The sequence below is a fragment of the Uranotaenia lowii genome, chromosome 1 (assembly GCF_029784155.1).
Source record: "Uranotaenia lowii strain MFRU-FL chromosome 1, ASM2978415v1, whole genome shotgun sequence".
Lineage (NCBI taxonomy): Eukaryota > Metazoa > Arthropoda > Insecta > Diptera > Culicidae > Uranotaenia > Uranotaenia lowii.
In genome coordinates this window covers 114,047,755-114,064,442 of record NC_073691.1, presented here as the reverse complement: position 1 = coordinate 114,064,442, position 16,688 = coordinate 114,047,755, and the positions used below count along the sequence as shown (strand labels likewise).

Genomic DNA, 16,688 nt, shown 5'->3' with positions numbered 1-16,688 from the left:
TTCGTCGTTCGTCGAGTTTCGTCAGATTTTGCTTCCCTAGGCTATTTTTAATGAATCTTAATGCCTATAATGTACATATTACAATATTTATTCAGATTAAATAAATATATTTATCTACCAAACGTCCAGTAACCGAAGAACGACGGACGGTGTGTTGTGAGGCGGCAGATTCATGATGGGATCACTGCTGGCAACACAGAAAGCAGTTGACCGGTTCCTAAAGAGAGTTCTGGGGTATGGCGTAAAATAGGTAGCAGGAGGCAGTGTGGTGAAATTTTGCTGCCGTGTGTGTTTAATGTTTCGAAGGGACTGACTCGGAAAATTAAAAACAGTCACTCCCCCACCCCCAACCCACAGTCAGTAAGTCGCAGCCCGGTCAGTGATTTCGGTATTTCGGTGTCAGAAATCCTGAATAAACTGCAGCATAAGGGTTTTCCAGCAGTAGGAGGAAAAAAATCCTCATCGTCCTGCCCTGGTGCTGCTGCTTGACTGCTGACAACGACAATAACCAGTAATCCTATCGCGCGTCGCAATGACGTACAAATGGGTTGGTTAGTGATTCTGGTGACGATACTTAATTTAAATTACGCCATAAAATCATATCAGATCGCAGATATACCAAACCAAATAACAGCCCATCTTGCTATACCCTTTTCTCGTTTATCTTTTAGTTCTATAAATTCAGCACGAAACGATCCTCAAATACGAACTTAACCTGAAAAATTTCAAAATCGTCTAAGCAACATGTTTTGATTAAATTTTTAACGAAATCTCTGTTGCATAATTCACACTTCATCACTCGCTCTCTGGGTGTCTATAAATCATCGTCCATGTTGAGCCGATTTAACATTCTTTTTTTCTTTCTTCTAACCAAACTTGTTCTGTTTGACACTCTCATGTATGCCAGCCGGTCAGCCAGCCCAGCCCATCCCAGCTCGGACTGCCGATTCACATTTGATTGCGAATTCAAATAAAGCAATAATTTAATTAAAAAGAGTGATTGATTGATACCGACAGTTGTCAATATTTGGTGGTAAACACAGATATGTATAATTTTTATCAGCTACCGCGCTCCTCCGAGCCAATGGACGGACACTGGGCAATTCTGTAGGTCGGTGTTATAAAGCGGTGTTCTATAGTTGTGTATATTGAGTACAAAAACGGGAAAAAATGTTTTTCTCAAATTCTTGATTTCATCGTTGCCCAACTGCGTTGTCAATTTTAAACTTGTAAGCTTAGAGCTCTATGAATCCTTTTGCTAGCAGCAAAAACATACGTAGACTCTAAGATCGTAGTTTCACAGTGAAAAATCGACAAACCAGTGCTGCCTCCCGTCAATACTAAGAACGAATATCGCCCAGCATGCTGTGATTAACTCATCAGATTGTTTGAAAAATAAATGAAAAATAAAATGATCGTTCCACTGCATATGACATATTCTAACATTTGGCTAGCTTGTTAGTTTCTGCTTATATATTCGGATTTAGTCAGTTCATTGATGGCTTAAGCCGTAAAATATTATCTTCAGACGACAACTTGTGCAGTATTTGCAACAAGAGCTGACAGTTTCCATCTACGGCAAACTGACAGCAACAGGTGAACTTGAACAGGAACTATAAAGTCACCCATCCAGTAAGTAAAACTAGTCAGTTATTGAAGAGGAGCGAGAAAAAAAAAGAGTTCAACTCGAAAATTACAGGACGGATTTGCAAGGCGTAATTTCGAATGTCATCATAGCTTAACGCGGAATAGTTGATGAGTCACGTCTGAAAATATGATACACAGACCCAATACTGCATACAAACAACTTTTCGAAGGAGACCGAGAGCGCTGCTTCGAGTTTGGGGCACACTTGGAGACACCGATGTCAGTGATCTTCTGTCGTGTTGCTTTCCGTTGTACCACATTCTTCACACACTCCAAACTCTCCCGGGGCACTCCGTTTATTGAAAATGCATTCCACATACTGTCGAGACGAATTTGTTTACGCGCAGCGCAAGCCTTAAGAGTGCACCCGATCTTTCCCGATGTCTCGATGATCGCGTTCCGTCCCTCCTCCTAAGTATTCAAGTTTAATCACACTTACGCTCTGTAGGTGGTGGGAGGCAGAAGACAAAATCAAAAAGGCGCACACTGGAATCCACGAATTTACGAGAGTTTTATTTAAATATTTTCTTCCTTGCACCACCACCGCATGAATGTACGTAGGTACGTGAAGATGCAGAAAGTGTGAAAACCATAATAAATATTCCACTTTGAACATTTTTCTGCAGAATAATTAAAGATATACGTGGCTGTGCTCAGTGCAGTCAAATAAAGCTCCTTTTTTCTGTGGCTAAGATTTCGGTTAAGAGTAAAGTATATACTGTAGCACAATTCTTGAGGAGCGAATATACTAATGAGACCTGCACTTCACACAGTTCAAGAAAAGACGATCGACTCGCCACTTGAGGTGCTCTGCGTACTCTTGCATTTTCTAAAGTGGAACATTCGTGTCGTAAATAACATAATTTAATATTGCGTTTTATTCATCCCAGTATTTTTCGAAACCATTATTTCCAACACGGAAAGATTGGTTGCTGAAGAAGGGGAAAATAGTTGACAGTTCCGGCATTTCGTACTTGACCTTAAACTTCCCGGACCATTGATCAACAGAAATATTAACTAAATATTTCAATAAAGTTCCAGGTTTGAGATACCAAAGATACCAAAAATAGAACATTAACAGCTTCCAAATGCAGCGTTTATTGAATTAAAACTGTTAGGAAAAAGAACCAAAAAGATTAATTATTGAAAATAGATTCGGAAAGCTCACCTTGATTTCCGGACGCCTGTGCAGTTTGAAATGCAATGCAGTCAATTTGACTAAAATATCAAAGAATCAAATAAGTTAAGGAGCAAAAATTTCGCCTAGAGATCAGATAATATTTATATGACTTAATTGCAGAGTGAATTCAGTTGACAGTTGCGAATCGAGGAGGAATAATGAAAATTATTTTGACAATCAAGTTCTACTTTGATGTAATATTACTATAGACACTAGACTGCCCCAAATTTGTATGGGGAAATTTCAAGCTTGTGAAATGTTATGTGCTGCAGGCTTAAATTGATCCTAGGCCTAGTACAAGGTCTCATGCCAAATTTGGGCCAGGGAAGGGGCCGTTCATCTTAACTCGAATCGAAATGGAGTCTTCGGATGAAATATTTTTCATAGCTTAGGCTTTAAAAAAACCGTTTTCAAAAAAAATTGGCCGAAGAGGACCAAAGTTATTCATGAAAAACCGGAATTTCAAGTTCCTCCCGAACAAAATGTTTCAAAATCCCATACAAACTTTATGCTTGTTGAGCGACCCCTTCCCGTGATCCGATCTGGCCCAAATTTGGCATGAGCAGGGATGCAAATCGAGCAGATCTGATAATGATAACTGGTTTATCATTCGTTTAACACTTAGCGATAAATATGAGAACGCGATGACTTCTCATCCTTTCCCAATGCCGATCAGGATAACTCGCCTGTAATCATTTTCTCTCAGTCAGTTCTAGTTCTGAGAATATTCTCTAACAAAACTGGAAGCGATCAAACGAACAAACGCACAAAGAGTGCTTTTTTTAGCTTTTTACGTCCATTCTGACTCTCCGCGCCCTCAACTCCATGCAAAATAGTGAGAAATTTTCTATCGTCCGAGAGCGAGAACTTATCCTTAACGTTACAAGATACGACAAATTTGAATCGGAATGCACAACTTATCGAGAGAAAAATTGAAGTTGATAACGCTAGTAAAAAGCATGGATCACACGAAATCTGGACGCATTAAAAAGGATTTATCTCGGAGCTATGTAAACGAAATAAAAATGTTTAATACTCAAAATGTAGGGTTTTTATTGCACTTCAAAGGAAAAATAATTAAAAAAAATATTCCGATTTTGTTTTGATGAAATTTGGAACTTCTCGTTGAGTATCACTCATTATAGTTTGGACACCCTATTCGCTGACCTCAGTGGCCATTTTGTTCCACAATCTCTTCATCTCTGTTGCATCCCGAGTCGACCTACTATTCTTTTTCATCTTCTGCTTGACAACTGTCCAAAATTTTTCGATAGGGCGGAATTGAGGGCAGTTGGGTGGGTTGATGTCCTTTTCGACAAAATCCACCCGTTGGCCCGATACAACTGTAGTACCTCTTTGCTGTAGTGGTAGCTTGCCGATTCTGGCGAAAACTTTACTGGTCTTTTGTGAGATCTAATGCACGGAAAAAAAAACGTTTTTCAGGCACTCCTCCTTGTATATTTCGGAGTCCATGGTCTTGTCTTTCACAAAAACCGGGGTTTTTCGTCCGCAGCTGCAAATACCTTGCCAGATCAAACACTTTTTTGCAAACTTATCAGCGAAAACGAATTTGAAATTGATGGGGACATCACTCCGACCAGTGGCTTTGTAAAAATTTTGGCCAGGAAGCCGCCCAAAATCATATTTCGCAATTTTTGAACCAGACCACGTCGGGTTTTTGACGGGGGTGTCCAAAATTAATTTGCGTCTCGCGGCTTCTATCACGTGCAACTTTTTTGAAACAAAACGAATCGTAATGAAATTTTCAGCACTGATAGACATAGAGCAAACATTCCAAAACAAAGTACTGTCCAAACATTTCTGATCCGACAACTAGGAGCGCTACGGTATAATAAGTGCTTCCAGATTTTTGATGATCCATGCTTCAGTGTTCTTGCTGATGAAAATCTTTCTCACGGGTGTTTCGATCGGCAAATTCTATCGGACGATAGCGATTTTTGGATTCCCTGGGCATTTGAGCTTGTAGAACTAGGCCTAGGATCAATTTAAGCCTGCAGCGCATAACTTTTTCAAATGTCGGGTCATTTGTGGCACTCTATTAGACTCTTTAATTTCATATAGTCTGGCACAAGTTGCGAATATATAGGAGGTGTTACCTTACCGTATATCAAATTCCCGATTCAGCCATTTTGGCTATTTATTCAATGCAACTGTGGAACTCATGGAGTTTGTTTACGAACAAACCACAGAAAAGCTGTGCAAATAATCTTATGTTTGTAAACAAACTCATTGAGAGCCCCGCTCACTCCTCGCCTACTTACTGTGAAAGTCGGAGAACCTCGTGTTTCAAAAAAACCTTGGTCTGGCAAAGAGAATGACGATAGCCAATCCACGGTGTACAATATAATAAGGTGATATCTTCCCGATAATGTCGTCATTACTATCCATCTAGTGATCCTCGGTGTATGCAGCATTATCTTACGCGCGCAAAATTTTTGCCTGACATTCTATTCGAAGATAGTAATGACGTCACTTGTTTGCATTCAAACGAGTTGTTTACTCGCGTTAGTAACCTACCTTGTCTATTTATACCGTGGCAGCCAATCGAGCCAACTTTCTAAGCATTGGAAAATCATGATTGAAGTATTGAGATTCACAAAGCTTTTCGTTCGATTGGCTCCCGCCATTCTTTTTGACAGACTATATGAAATTACAGTGTATAAATATTACGACGCATGATGTAATATTATACTTGAAGACATTTTCAGATTCCGTACATGGTTCGTTTGTAATTAGGACATAAAAATATGTAATATTTTTCATTTTCGATGTGAATTCATTGCAATAGAAAACTGTGCGTTATTACATATAAAATAGTGAATAATACTTTGGATGCTGAATTTGAAACAACTAGGGCTACAGTTTTTTTTTGCTGTGAACTGAATACTGTCTAGAAAAGGACAATACAGAAATTATAACTGAATGTAACAATACAGGAAGTTCTTGAATTTCTTTGAGTCTCAAAAAAAGCTAAGTAGCCTTTCGAGCAGTAAAAAGCTTTCAGCTTTCTACGATATCCCACTAAAATGGTTTCCTTTAATGAAATTATCTTGCAACAGCTCTTACGTCCGCTTTATCTTGAATAACTCTCTGTAAAAAGGCCTTTGTACTCTTGATATGGTTTTAAATGAAAATTTGTAAGTAGTTAAACATATTAAGTTAATTTGACCATTATTTCAAGTGGAATATTTTTCTCAAAATATTTTTTACCCGAGTACAATCACATGCATTGAGTGTAACGCATTAAAATAACATTGACAAATTAACTTCTACAGTCATGGGGGGTGTTTTTTTCTGGATCAATAATCAACCGGCCTACACCAACCAAACGGGTGCAATTTTAGATAAAAGATCTTCGCCTAGGGACAGCTGTGAAACAAACGCAAAATTGAGCAACAGCAGCAGCAATCACGGCAAGCAAGCAAGCAATTTGAGATTTATCATATAATGTGTTTAGTGCACATTTGATCCATTTAGATAACACATTTATTCCATCCCAAGCAAAAGGGTGCATAATCCTATTATCATAACCCGCAGGCCAAGGCGAGAAAGCCAGAGATCATACCAGGACGATACCAACAACAGAAACCCTCCTTCTGGCGTCCTCTCGTCCTCGTCCTCATCTCGCAGCTAACTTTCGTTCCGTTGTCGTGCCAAATCAAGCCAAGGCAAGATTCGCATGCCTAATCGTATTCATAAAATAACCTTCCGCCGGCGTTTCTCCCTGACCCGACCAATTGCGCTCGGACTCGCTCGTCGAAACCCACCCGTATCCCGCCCGGGTCCGATCCAATCCGACCGACAAACCGACCGGTTCTACTCTACTCTGAATGGTCCGTCGGTATTGTATCGGTCGGGGTTGTGTTGTTATACAAGGTGTGGAGAGGCTGTGCTGCAGCAAGTGCGCACGCGAGAAATTGTCTTTAATATTTTTAATAGATAATTAGCAGAATGTCATTTTGTCATTTTTTTTCCTTTGTTCTCTTTTTTTCTCCCTACAGGCGAGGCCAGTAATACCAGTATTGGCAGCGGGGACGGCACGGGGGAGGAGGACGACGATTCTAACGGCAAGAAAAACCAAAAGAAGCGCGGTATATTTCCTAAGGTGGCAACAAATATTCTAAGAGCGTGGCTGTTTCAACATCTAACGGTAAGTGACCGAAAAACCCCTTTTTTTAAATATCATACCAGATTCCAAAATATCCCTAAATTACTCAAACTTTGTCTTAGAAATTTTCAACAAAAATCAAATTATAAGGGCTATTACATGTGTTTTAATTTTGTAAGACTTCAAAACAACCGTGATTGAGCAAGTTTCACCGACTAGCTATCAAAGTTATTATGAACTTTCATTACTAATTCAAGACAACTGCCGGATGAGAAACAAAAAAAAATTGGAAAACTGACACATAAAAAAACGTACTTTTTATCATTCTATCATATCTAGCTTTCTTTCTAAGTCTGAAGAGCTATCCAAAATGTATATAAATTTATAATGGGAATGGATCCGTCAAGAAACGGCAAACGGCAAATCCGAGCCAAAGAGATGAGGCAACCAACAGCAGTACCTTACCTTGTTTTTGTAGTAGGAGCTAGCACAACGAGGGAGAGAAAAAGTAACTACCAGTTTTACCACCAAGTCCTATTCTGCTGTCGTCATATTGCAATTTCATTAAATTCCAACACCATCGATAAATCACTCTCAATATTTTTAGTGGCTTGTGATACAGCTCAGTTGGAAGGCCAGTTGCCTCCTGAGCCGATGTCCGCGAGTTCGAGCCCAAGAGTAAACATCGAACACAGTTGTACCGGATAAGTTTTTCAGAAACTGTCCGCCAACTGAAGCGTTGATATAAAGTCGCGAATGCCATGAAGGTGGTAAAACGACTATAATCGAAACAAAAAAAACCTCAATATTTCGGTTTTTTTTTTGCACTGACTTAACAAATTGAAAGAATTCTTGTTAAATTTCTGTTTCTGGAATCTACACGGCAAAGGTAGAAATTTACTGGAAGTTTGGAACTGGAACTGGAAGTGAACTGTTCAAATTTCGGTTTTTATTTTAAAACAAACAGTAGTTATTTATCAATAAATCTTCAGATTTTGCATTTTAATCCTCGAATGTGTTGCAATTCATTCAACAGAAAACTATTACTAGAATTGTAATAAAAATCATGTACTTTACATAATTTTTGGATGTTGAACACGAATATGGCATTAATTTTTAATTTGGGGTCGTCCATATTTTTAAATTAAATTATATGATCTTTTATTACACTGCGTTTTTCATGTTGGAAAAACATAACGAAGTTTATGAACAACCCATTGATTGGATTTTTTTTGCTTTTTTGAACTATTTTCTTTAATAGAAAGCACAAATAAAAATAATTAATGAATAAATAATCGAAATTTTCTTCATTTTTCTCTTTATAACTTTCATCGGACCCTTCTTCTTCATTTCTTGATTTAAATTTTTCTCTTTAAAAAAATATCATTTCATATCTTATAGACCTGTTGCCCGGGTAATATGCTAATTTAGCTAAATTTTGAATGTTGTCACTACCGCGGCAAATTATGGCAACCGGAAAAAAACACTTTTTCCATTTCTATTTAAATAGTCATAGGAGTATTGCCATTTTTTGGAACTGTTTGCTAGTTCGATGCTTATTGATCATCATTGATACGAACGGTAATGGACTGTTCTGAAAAGTTTCTATAGTCTAAATAAATAGAGCTGAGCATCATCTGCAAAAATAAGTATTTGAAAGTACCAAAGAATGCTTGGAAGATCGTTTATGAACATTGTAAAAAGAATGGGTCCTAGAATGGGTTCCTGAGAAACTCCAGAAATGATTGGAATCGGGCGTTATTCATCGTGTCGAACTCTTTTGAAAAATCTAGAATTTCAAAAACTTTTCGATAAAGCATAACTAATACTTATACGAGCTTAAATTGGGTTTCTTTATGATTGGGATTATTATCGAGTGTTTCCACATTTGAGGATATTTTCCAGAACTTTAAATTTTAATATATGCGGTGGGTTTTTAAATGTATGGTACATGCTTTTTGATGCATCTAAGAGGAATTTCATTAGATTGCACCGATTGCATCAGTTTGGATATCTATTATAATTGGATTAAACCAAGGGCTATTTTTGGTTTAGTTCTACCATGACGTATAGGTACGCATTTCTTAAAAATACTGGCACCAAAATTTAAGTTAATAAAATCTAACAACATATCAGGATCTGATGAATCGCGTTCATATTGGTCACTCTGAAATAGACTCAATATATGTAGACGTTTTGATAAATCCCTTGAAAAGTTGCCATAATTTCAATCCTAAATGTTGCCAATTCGTCATTGTTTCGTGTTGTATCCATCTTAAAAGTTTTGCAAGGAAAAATTGTAATAATGATTGTTAAGAAAATAAAAAATCCTTTTTTAAGTTTGTCGCGATCAATGATGAATTGTCGCGATTTATAATGAAGAAAAAGAAATCAAAATCAGGGTTCAGATTCAAAGCTTCTAAGCAGTCAAATAAGTAAATTTCATCTTCTCTTCATACAACTCCATTTCAAGAATACTTTTCAGGACTTCAAAAAAATATTCTTTCATTAAATCTGCCTTTTCATTTCGTTATTTGTTTTGTTGAAATTGTTCCGATCAATTCTATATAGATTTGACTGGTAAATGAATAAATTAGAAGAAATTTTTTATAGAACTTTTTGTCAATTTGTTCAATTTTATCCAAAATTCTAAATTTAGAGTAAATCATTTTATTTCTCTTCCAGACGGTTTTAAGTTGATTCGTATTTAAAGGTTATATCGCTTCGTTTTGAGTAACCTTTTATTCAAATATTTTTTCTAACTAAACCTAGCGTGATATCTCAATCGTTCAACCTTCTTAGGGGGGTTGTTGAGACTTGTCCGGACAAATTCTCTAGTGAGTAAGGGCTATTATCGTAAGCCTACACCCACACTTTGATCTACATAATGTTAGCCAGCCAGCTAGCAATGGATTCGCTCAATGGCAGTTTCTATTAATTTCTATGTCCTATTGGTAATTTCACTTTAATTAACTGGTTCATGTCGGAGGACTCATTTTCTCCGCGCCCTGTTTTTGGGGGGGCTGCTAGGGCTGTTTTCGGGAAAATTAAGAAGACCCCCGTCGAGCTTCAGAAGGGCTTTGGTGCTGCTGCTGCTTTCAGACGACGACACTGCTGCTGGTCGGATGTTGAATAAACATGAAAATTATTCTTTTCGTTTTTTCAGCTTTTCTTTTGGATGGGAATGGTTACGTTTTAATTTCGTGCATCCGTTCGTTCCTTCGCTAGATGAGCAAATTTAATCCGTATTTCTCGCCGAGCAAACATGGGCCAAATCCCTACACAGACGGCGACCCCCCCAAAAAGGAAAAACAAAAAAAAAGGAATAGCATTAATTGAAAATTTTCTTATTTCCTGCGGAAAACTTCGGGAAGCAACAATTTGCGGATACTACAACACAGGGAAGCTGATTTGAACTTTACTAACAAATTTAAATATTCATAACCCATTTTGAGCACCACAGTGTTTATTATCTGGTGGGCTGTTGTCAATTACAACGGTAGTTTTATGCTAGAGTAGTAAAACGATTAAAAAGCATTTGAGCAGCCAAGCATAGCCATTTAGCTAATTTCTCAATTGGCTGTTTAGGAACTGTTATCTAATATTCTTTTCGGGGCTTCGTAACAAGACAGAGAGAGAGAGAGAGAGAGCAACGGCATAAAAAGCCCCGGAAAGGGTCAGGTGTTTCGTTGGGTCCGACTAAGGTTGGCTGTGGAGAGTGAAATTAAACCTTTTTCTATAAATTTAATGCTAATATATTCCTTTCAAACCGAACGCAATCTCTTTCATCCCTTTTTAACTCTGCTTTAAATGAGCTAGATAATTTTCCCCAATCTCTTTTTCTCAGTGTGTTGATCCCTGGGTTCGTCCTATCGGGGTGTACAGTTGCCCGGCAATCGGCGGCACTACTCAGGCCGGGCGGTAGAATGACGGCGCGGCGGGAGTGTTTGTTTCTATAAATTTCCGTTCCTCCCCAGAACTCCCAGACTAATGCTTTACCCTGCCTAGTTGCGGATACCGAGCAGGGCAGGGGTTTCAACCATCGAGTACCCACATTATAGGACTCATTTCTCGATCCCAAGCATCCAAAGCAGGGTTGATAGCCTTTTTTTTGTATGAGTTCTTCCTTAGGATGCGACCGTCGTCGTCTTCACTTTTCTTCCCTTCCAAAGACCCAACTACCTACTCTACCGAGGGATTTGTCGATGGCACAAAATGGATAATAATGGAAGTACAAAATTGCCTTTGCTGTGGTGGTATTATGCGATAAAAGAAGGCTGAGCACCATCGTGATAAGACATGAATGACTAGTTTCATGTAATTCAAATTTGGCATAATTTTTCGACATTGAATTTCAAACAAATAATATCGGGTGTTTTTTTGTTGAATACTTTTTTTTTGTACGTCAGAGTTAGCTCTGTGATTCGGTAACAAAAAAAAGCCTCTGTCCTAGCATCAACATTATATTTGGATAAGAGCTTCAAGTCAAACATGGCGACATCTTATCATGTAATGTCAGCATATTTACACGATTATTCATTGTTTGAAACATTAGAATTGTAATTTTAAGGCCTGTAAAAAGAAGAGGTATCAATTGAGAGCTATAGGATACATTGCCCAACTTTAGCGAAGCGACATTCTACACTAAATCTGACTAGTTTCTGTAGCCACGCCCGCAATTCACGAAGAAAACAAACTTTTGATGTTCCATATGCCACAATATGTTTTTTAAATTCCATCTCGCCGTAGGAAGAACCGACTTATGGGAGGGGTTTTATTGACTGATTATTACCAATGATTTTTTGCCCAACAATGCACGAATGCAAAAAAAACGAATTATGTTTGTAAGATTATGATTATTCATTTTCAAGTACTTTTACATTGAAAGTTTTCGTATTGAATCGTAACGTTAGTCCCAAACCTAAAAGGCTGGTTAAAAATTTTAAATCTGGAAATTCAACTGACAAGCAATCTTTAGTTCTTGATCTCTTAAACTCCTCAACAATTTTAGTTGATTGTAAAATTTATTTACAAGATCAGACTTTTTCTGAATTTTGAATCTGCATTCAGAATCACAAGTCAGAATTCTGAACCTGATTCAAAAACTGTGCTTTGAATCTGTATTCCTATACGATTTCTGAAAGGTTTAAAAACCCCTTTCCGAATCTTATTCTAGATCACAATTTTATGAGCCAAGTTTTAGAACCCTCATTCTAAAATCTTTCATTGAGTTCTGAAGTTCAGGTTTAATTAAAAATCAGTTTAACTTTTTTATTAATAATCTTTTTTGTGATTCTGAATTAAATTATGAATTTCAAATTATCTGAATCTGAGTTTTCAAATGTTGATTGCCATTCCGAAGCTTTGAATGTTTGAATTTTGTGTAAGAATGAAGTTGAAGAACTTCGAATTAGAATATAAAACTATTTTTTTCTTTTTTCCATATCGGAAAACTATTATCAAAATATTGAAAATGCATATGATTCGAAAAGCATGATTCAAATTTAATATGAAATGCAAACCCAAATTTTAACCAGAATTTCAAGGCAGCTTTTCATTTCTAATTTCTTATGATTATTCAAACTGAAAATCAAGAATCCTGAACTCGATACAGTATCCGAAAAACGAAAATGTGTTCCTATTTTCGTTTTTCGAATTGTATTCTATATTTATAGTAAGACCTGAATTACTATGAACAAGTGAGAAAATTATGAAAAAGTGTAGCAGAGTTTTGAACTTGAGATGAGTTTTTGAGGATTTGGCTTTGGTTTTTAGTCTAGTTTGTTACTCTTGATTAACCTTACTCTATTATCATAATTTCAAACTGAATTCAAAATTTTGAGTGTAGACTAGAATACCTCGCTTGTTTTTTGGATCCTAATGGGGGGGAGGGGGGTGGTTTGGTTTAACAATAAAATTTTAAGAAAAATGTGTTACAATTTAGCTTAGCTTAGCTTAGTTGACTACTCATATTCAATCAGTAAGCCCGAAAAGCTTCATAAACAGTCCTTAAACATCTTGATTTTTGTTTTTTAATTAAGTACCTATTTTTTTTTCAATTAACACATTTCGAGTTCTATGACCGCTGGCGTGGCTCAGTAGAACGAGTTCCGCTTCCACATCGCCAATAATTGTTGCTGATCCGTGATTGAGCGAGGCCATCAATCTAAGCTCAATAGAATGCAGCTTGGGATTATCAATTCATTTTCAATGCACAAAACTCATGTTCTCACTGATCTCAATGATCAATAACGGCGCCGGCCACGTCCAAGTCGTCAAAGGTGATAAAAGGAAGGAATTTTGTTCCCACTTATCCCAAACACATTTTCTGAGGAAACTTTTTTCCTCTTTTAGACGCATCAATTAGAAGTATTGAGCTAACACCTATTGAATATTTTCATACTGCTAGCTTTTTGCCCTTTCTCTTATCCCTGTACATTTCCCTATTTTATGTAACGGGATCTGAGATTTAACTCAACTCAAAAATTATTCAAATAAAAAAGGGGTTTTGGAATTTGAAAATTTTAACCGATTTGCTGTCCAGTACACGTGAACTCTGGATGGTCGGTTCTAATTCCCGGCCGATGGGGATGGTGAAAACAACCCCGCCAAGGGAAGGTTGGTTGACAAAATGAGTGCCATGACTTTTGGTTAGAGCGAGAGAGTAAAAACGAAAGTTGTATGAGAGGGTCCCTCTTCATAGGTGAGAGGAGCTCAACACTTTTACTAAAACCTTACACAGGTCAAAAAAAAATTTCGAGAAAAAATCTTTTTTTAAAGATTTTTTCTGGTCGGGAGTCGCTTGAAAAACCTTGAATTTTTTTAACCACTCAACATTTTAAACTTGAAAATTGTTTGAGGAAAAATATTTTTCTCGATATTTTCTGGTTAGGGGCCGCGTGAAAAACCTTGAATTCATTTAATCATTCAAAATTTTAAACTTGAAAATTTTTCGGGAAAAACTTATTTTTTCAAATTTTGCTGGTTGGGGTCAAGTAAAAAGCCTTGAATTTTCTAAATAACTCAAAATTATAAACTTGATAATTTTCCGGAAAAAAAATATTTTTTTCTGGTCCGGGGTCGCGTAAAACACCTTGAACTTTTCGAATCGCTCAAAATTTTAAACTTTAAATTTTTCTGGAAAAACTATTTTTTTTTTTTCGATTATTTCTGGTCGGGGGTCCAGTTAAAAAAAATTGGCTGATCGACTAAGCGGTTTGGATTTGTATAAGGTGCATACAAACAAACTAACAAATAAAAAAAAACATATGTAGTCCAACTCATATATGATGACGTATTCGAACTCCGTGCACTGGCATTAAATAATGCCTCAAATAATCGTTTGCTCAATAGCTGACTTCCAAATAGCACCGCGTCAAAACTCATCATTATACCAAATGCGTCAGATGGAGTTGAGGAATTTAACTTGAAGTTAAGGCTAATTTTATCTAAGTCAGATCAGATTCAACTTCACTTAGGTGTTCAGAAACGAAAATAAACTACCTGAACAATGAATCATAATCACCTAAATCGGTTAACATTTGCTTCGAAATCATTGTTTTGTATATTTGTTCTGATATTTTGCAAACGCTGGCGTTGGAAGGTCAAAAACAGTTAAGATTCATAGAAATCTGAAATATCGAAAATCGAAAATGAAAGTAACGCCGACAAAAATAACCAGGTCGTCCGGCATGCAAGATTATTTATCGAGAGGATTTTAACTAAGGGCATTGAAGTTCTAGTCTAAAGGCTTATAACGGCGACAACACCCTTGCCCAGCAGCATCTCATTTTCTCCAAAGAAAATAACAATTTCCTACGAGATTGCTTTCGTTTCACACCAGCAGCAACAACAACAACCGTCAACCGGGTGGTGGACATAAACGAATTATACCGAAACATGACTGTTTGCCTGTTGCCATCCTGGCTTCGTCCGTTTGCCACAATCCCATTTCCTATTTGTGAGATACATTTCCGCTGTGTATTTTAGGTACTGGGTAGGTACCCAAGTATGCATAATTCTAAAGCACTTGGCTCCTTTTTTTTGCTGGAGGATGGTTGAGCTGGCTGTCCGGTATTATTGATGAGCGGCGGGGATTACAAAAGTTTGCTAGTCTGTGATGTTCCTTTTTTGTAATTTCCTTTTCATTCTCCACGTCTCTGATTTGGGACACTTTCATGTGCGACAATGATGAGGATTTTATTCACTCTGGCTCATGTCATACGTCTGTCAGTAATTTTCCGCCGTGCAGCAATCCTTTCAAATGTTTCCGTCCATTGTAACCGATTTTGGAGCGGCTTTTTTCAGATATCCTTTTTTCGATAAAATAAGTATTTAGAATGCAAATGGAATTAGAAATATTACGATACGATACTTAAAGAAAAGTTTTATAGAGTATTCAATGCCGTGAGAAAAGTCTTACAAACGGTCAGTTTTATTTGCGTTTAATACACAGAAATTAGGGGTCGTTCACTAATTACGTAAGCACATAGAGAGGGAGGGTGTTAGTATTTGCCTACTGTTTCTTACAAGATGGTAGGGTGGTTTGATGGATTCGACAAAGCAAATCCAAACCAATCATGCGAAACCAAATAACTCGGTTTTAACATGCATTTTTGTTAGATGTTGTTTTGCAATTACTGTAAATTGATGGTATGTTTACATTTTTGTCCGATATTTTGGTGTAGAGAACAATTTTTTTGGAGACTGCTTTAAAATTGATAGAATACCGTTTCCAAATGACCAGTCACACAAAATCAAGTTCTTATATCTATTTTTATAAAAAATAATGGGCACTTTTCAAAAAGTGATTTCAATCTTCACATTTTTTTTTTTTTTATTTCATCACGATTTCTGCGTTTTTTTTTCAAAGTCGTCGTTTTGATCCTTAACTTTTTATTTGTACGAAAATTTTAAGTTGAATGAAATTATTTTATCGGCTAAATCGGTGACATTTAATATTCTTTGAGAAAGAATATTTAAGAATTGAAAGATTATAGACGGATAGAAGATTAGAATAAGGTAAAAGATGTTGAAAATGCGCGGAAGGGTGATTTTAATTTGAAAAACTTTTCATCACATTTCATCTTTTTGTTCCTCACGGGTCTACTAGCAGCGTTACCACATATATAGATTTTGCTATAATCATGCAGATTTTTTCAAATTTCTGGAACCAAGAATCTGTATGTACACTGTACAGATTATAGATTTTTGTGAATTCATGCAGATTTAATACAGATTTTCAGTCTCCGGCAGATTTTCACTGTTTACTATTACAGATTTCGCTAGCGGTCAACAATACTACCTCAAGCATATCTAAGACGCGAAATTTTCAAAAATATAAGCGTATTCTGCTGTCCATAAGCACAATTCAACAAAACTTTTCAGCAGATTTTAAAACGTATTTAGGGCTTCCAAATAAACTTTTCATGGTTATTTTAATAAAACATGCTCAAAAAATTTCGTATTGGCCTCAAAGGTAAAATCAAAAGTACAGCACAATTTGCTTTTTTTTGTTTGATTTGGCAAATACAGTGAAGGAATCCGTGCTTTTTTTGGATTAAATCCAGGCTACTGGGCCGGATCGGACTTTTCATAAATTTTGTTTTTAAAATTCCGGGCAAACCCGGATAAAACCGACTGGTATCCTTAGCCTAAATCCAATTTTCTTATTGATTATTATTCTTATTTCTTATTGAATAAAAAAAAATCATGTTTCAATCCATTTATCAT

At 36.7% G+C, this 16,688-nt stretch overlaps 1 protein-coding gene across 1 annotated transcript in view; it reads left to right on the top strand.

Moving 5' to 3' along the window:
- Positions 1 to 532: 532 nt before the first annotated feature.
- Positions 533 to 16,688, top strand: part of LOC129737838 (homeobox protein homothorax-like) — a 115,937-nt gene continuing 99,781 nt past the window's right edge. Inside the window, exons 1-3 of the mRNA XM_055728996.1 lie at positions 533 to 551; positions 1,064 to 1,111; positions 6,850 to 6,998. Coding sequence (XP_055584971.1) covers positions 533 to 551; positions 1,064 to 1,111; positions 6,850 to 6,998 — 216 coding nt within the window. The remainder of the gene's footprint in view (positions 552 to 1,063; positions 1,112 to 6,849; positions 6,999 to 16,688) is intronic.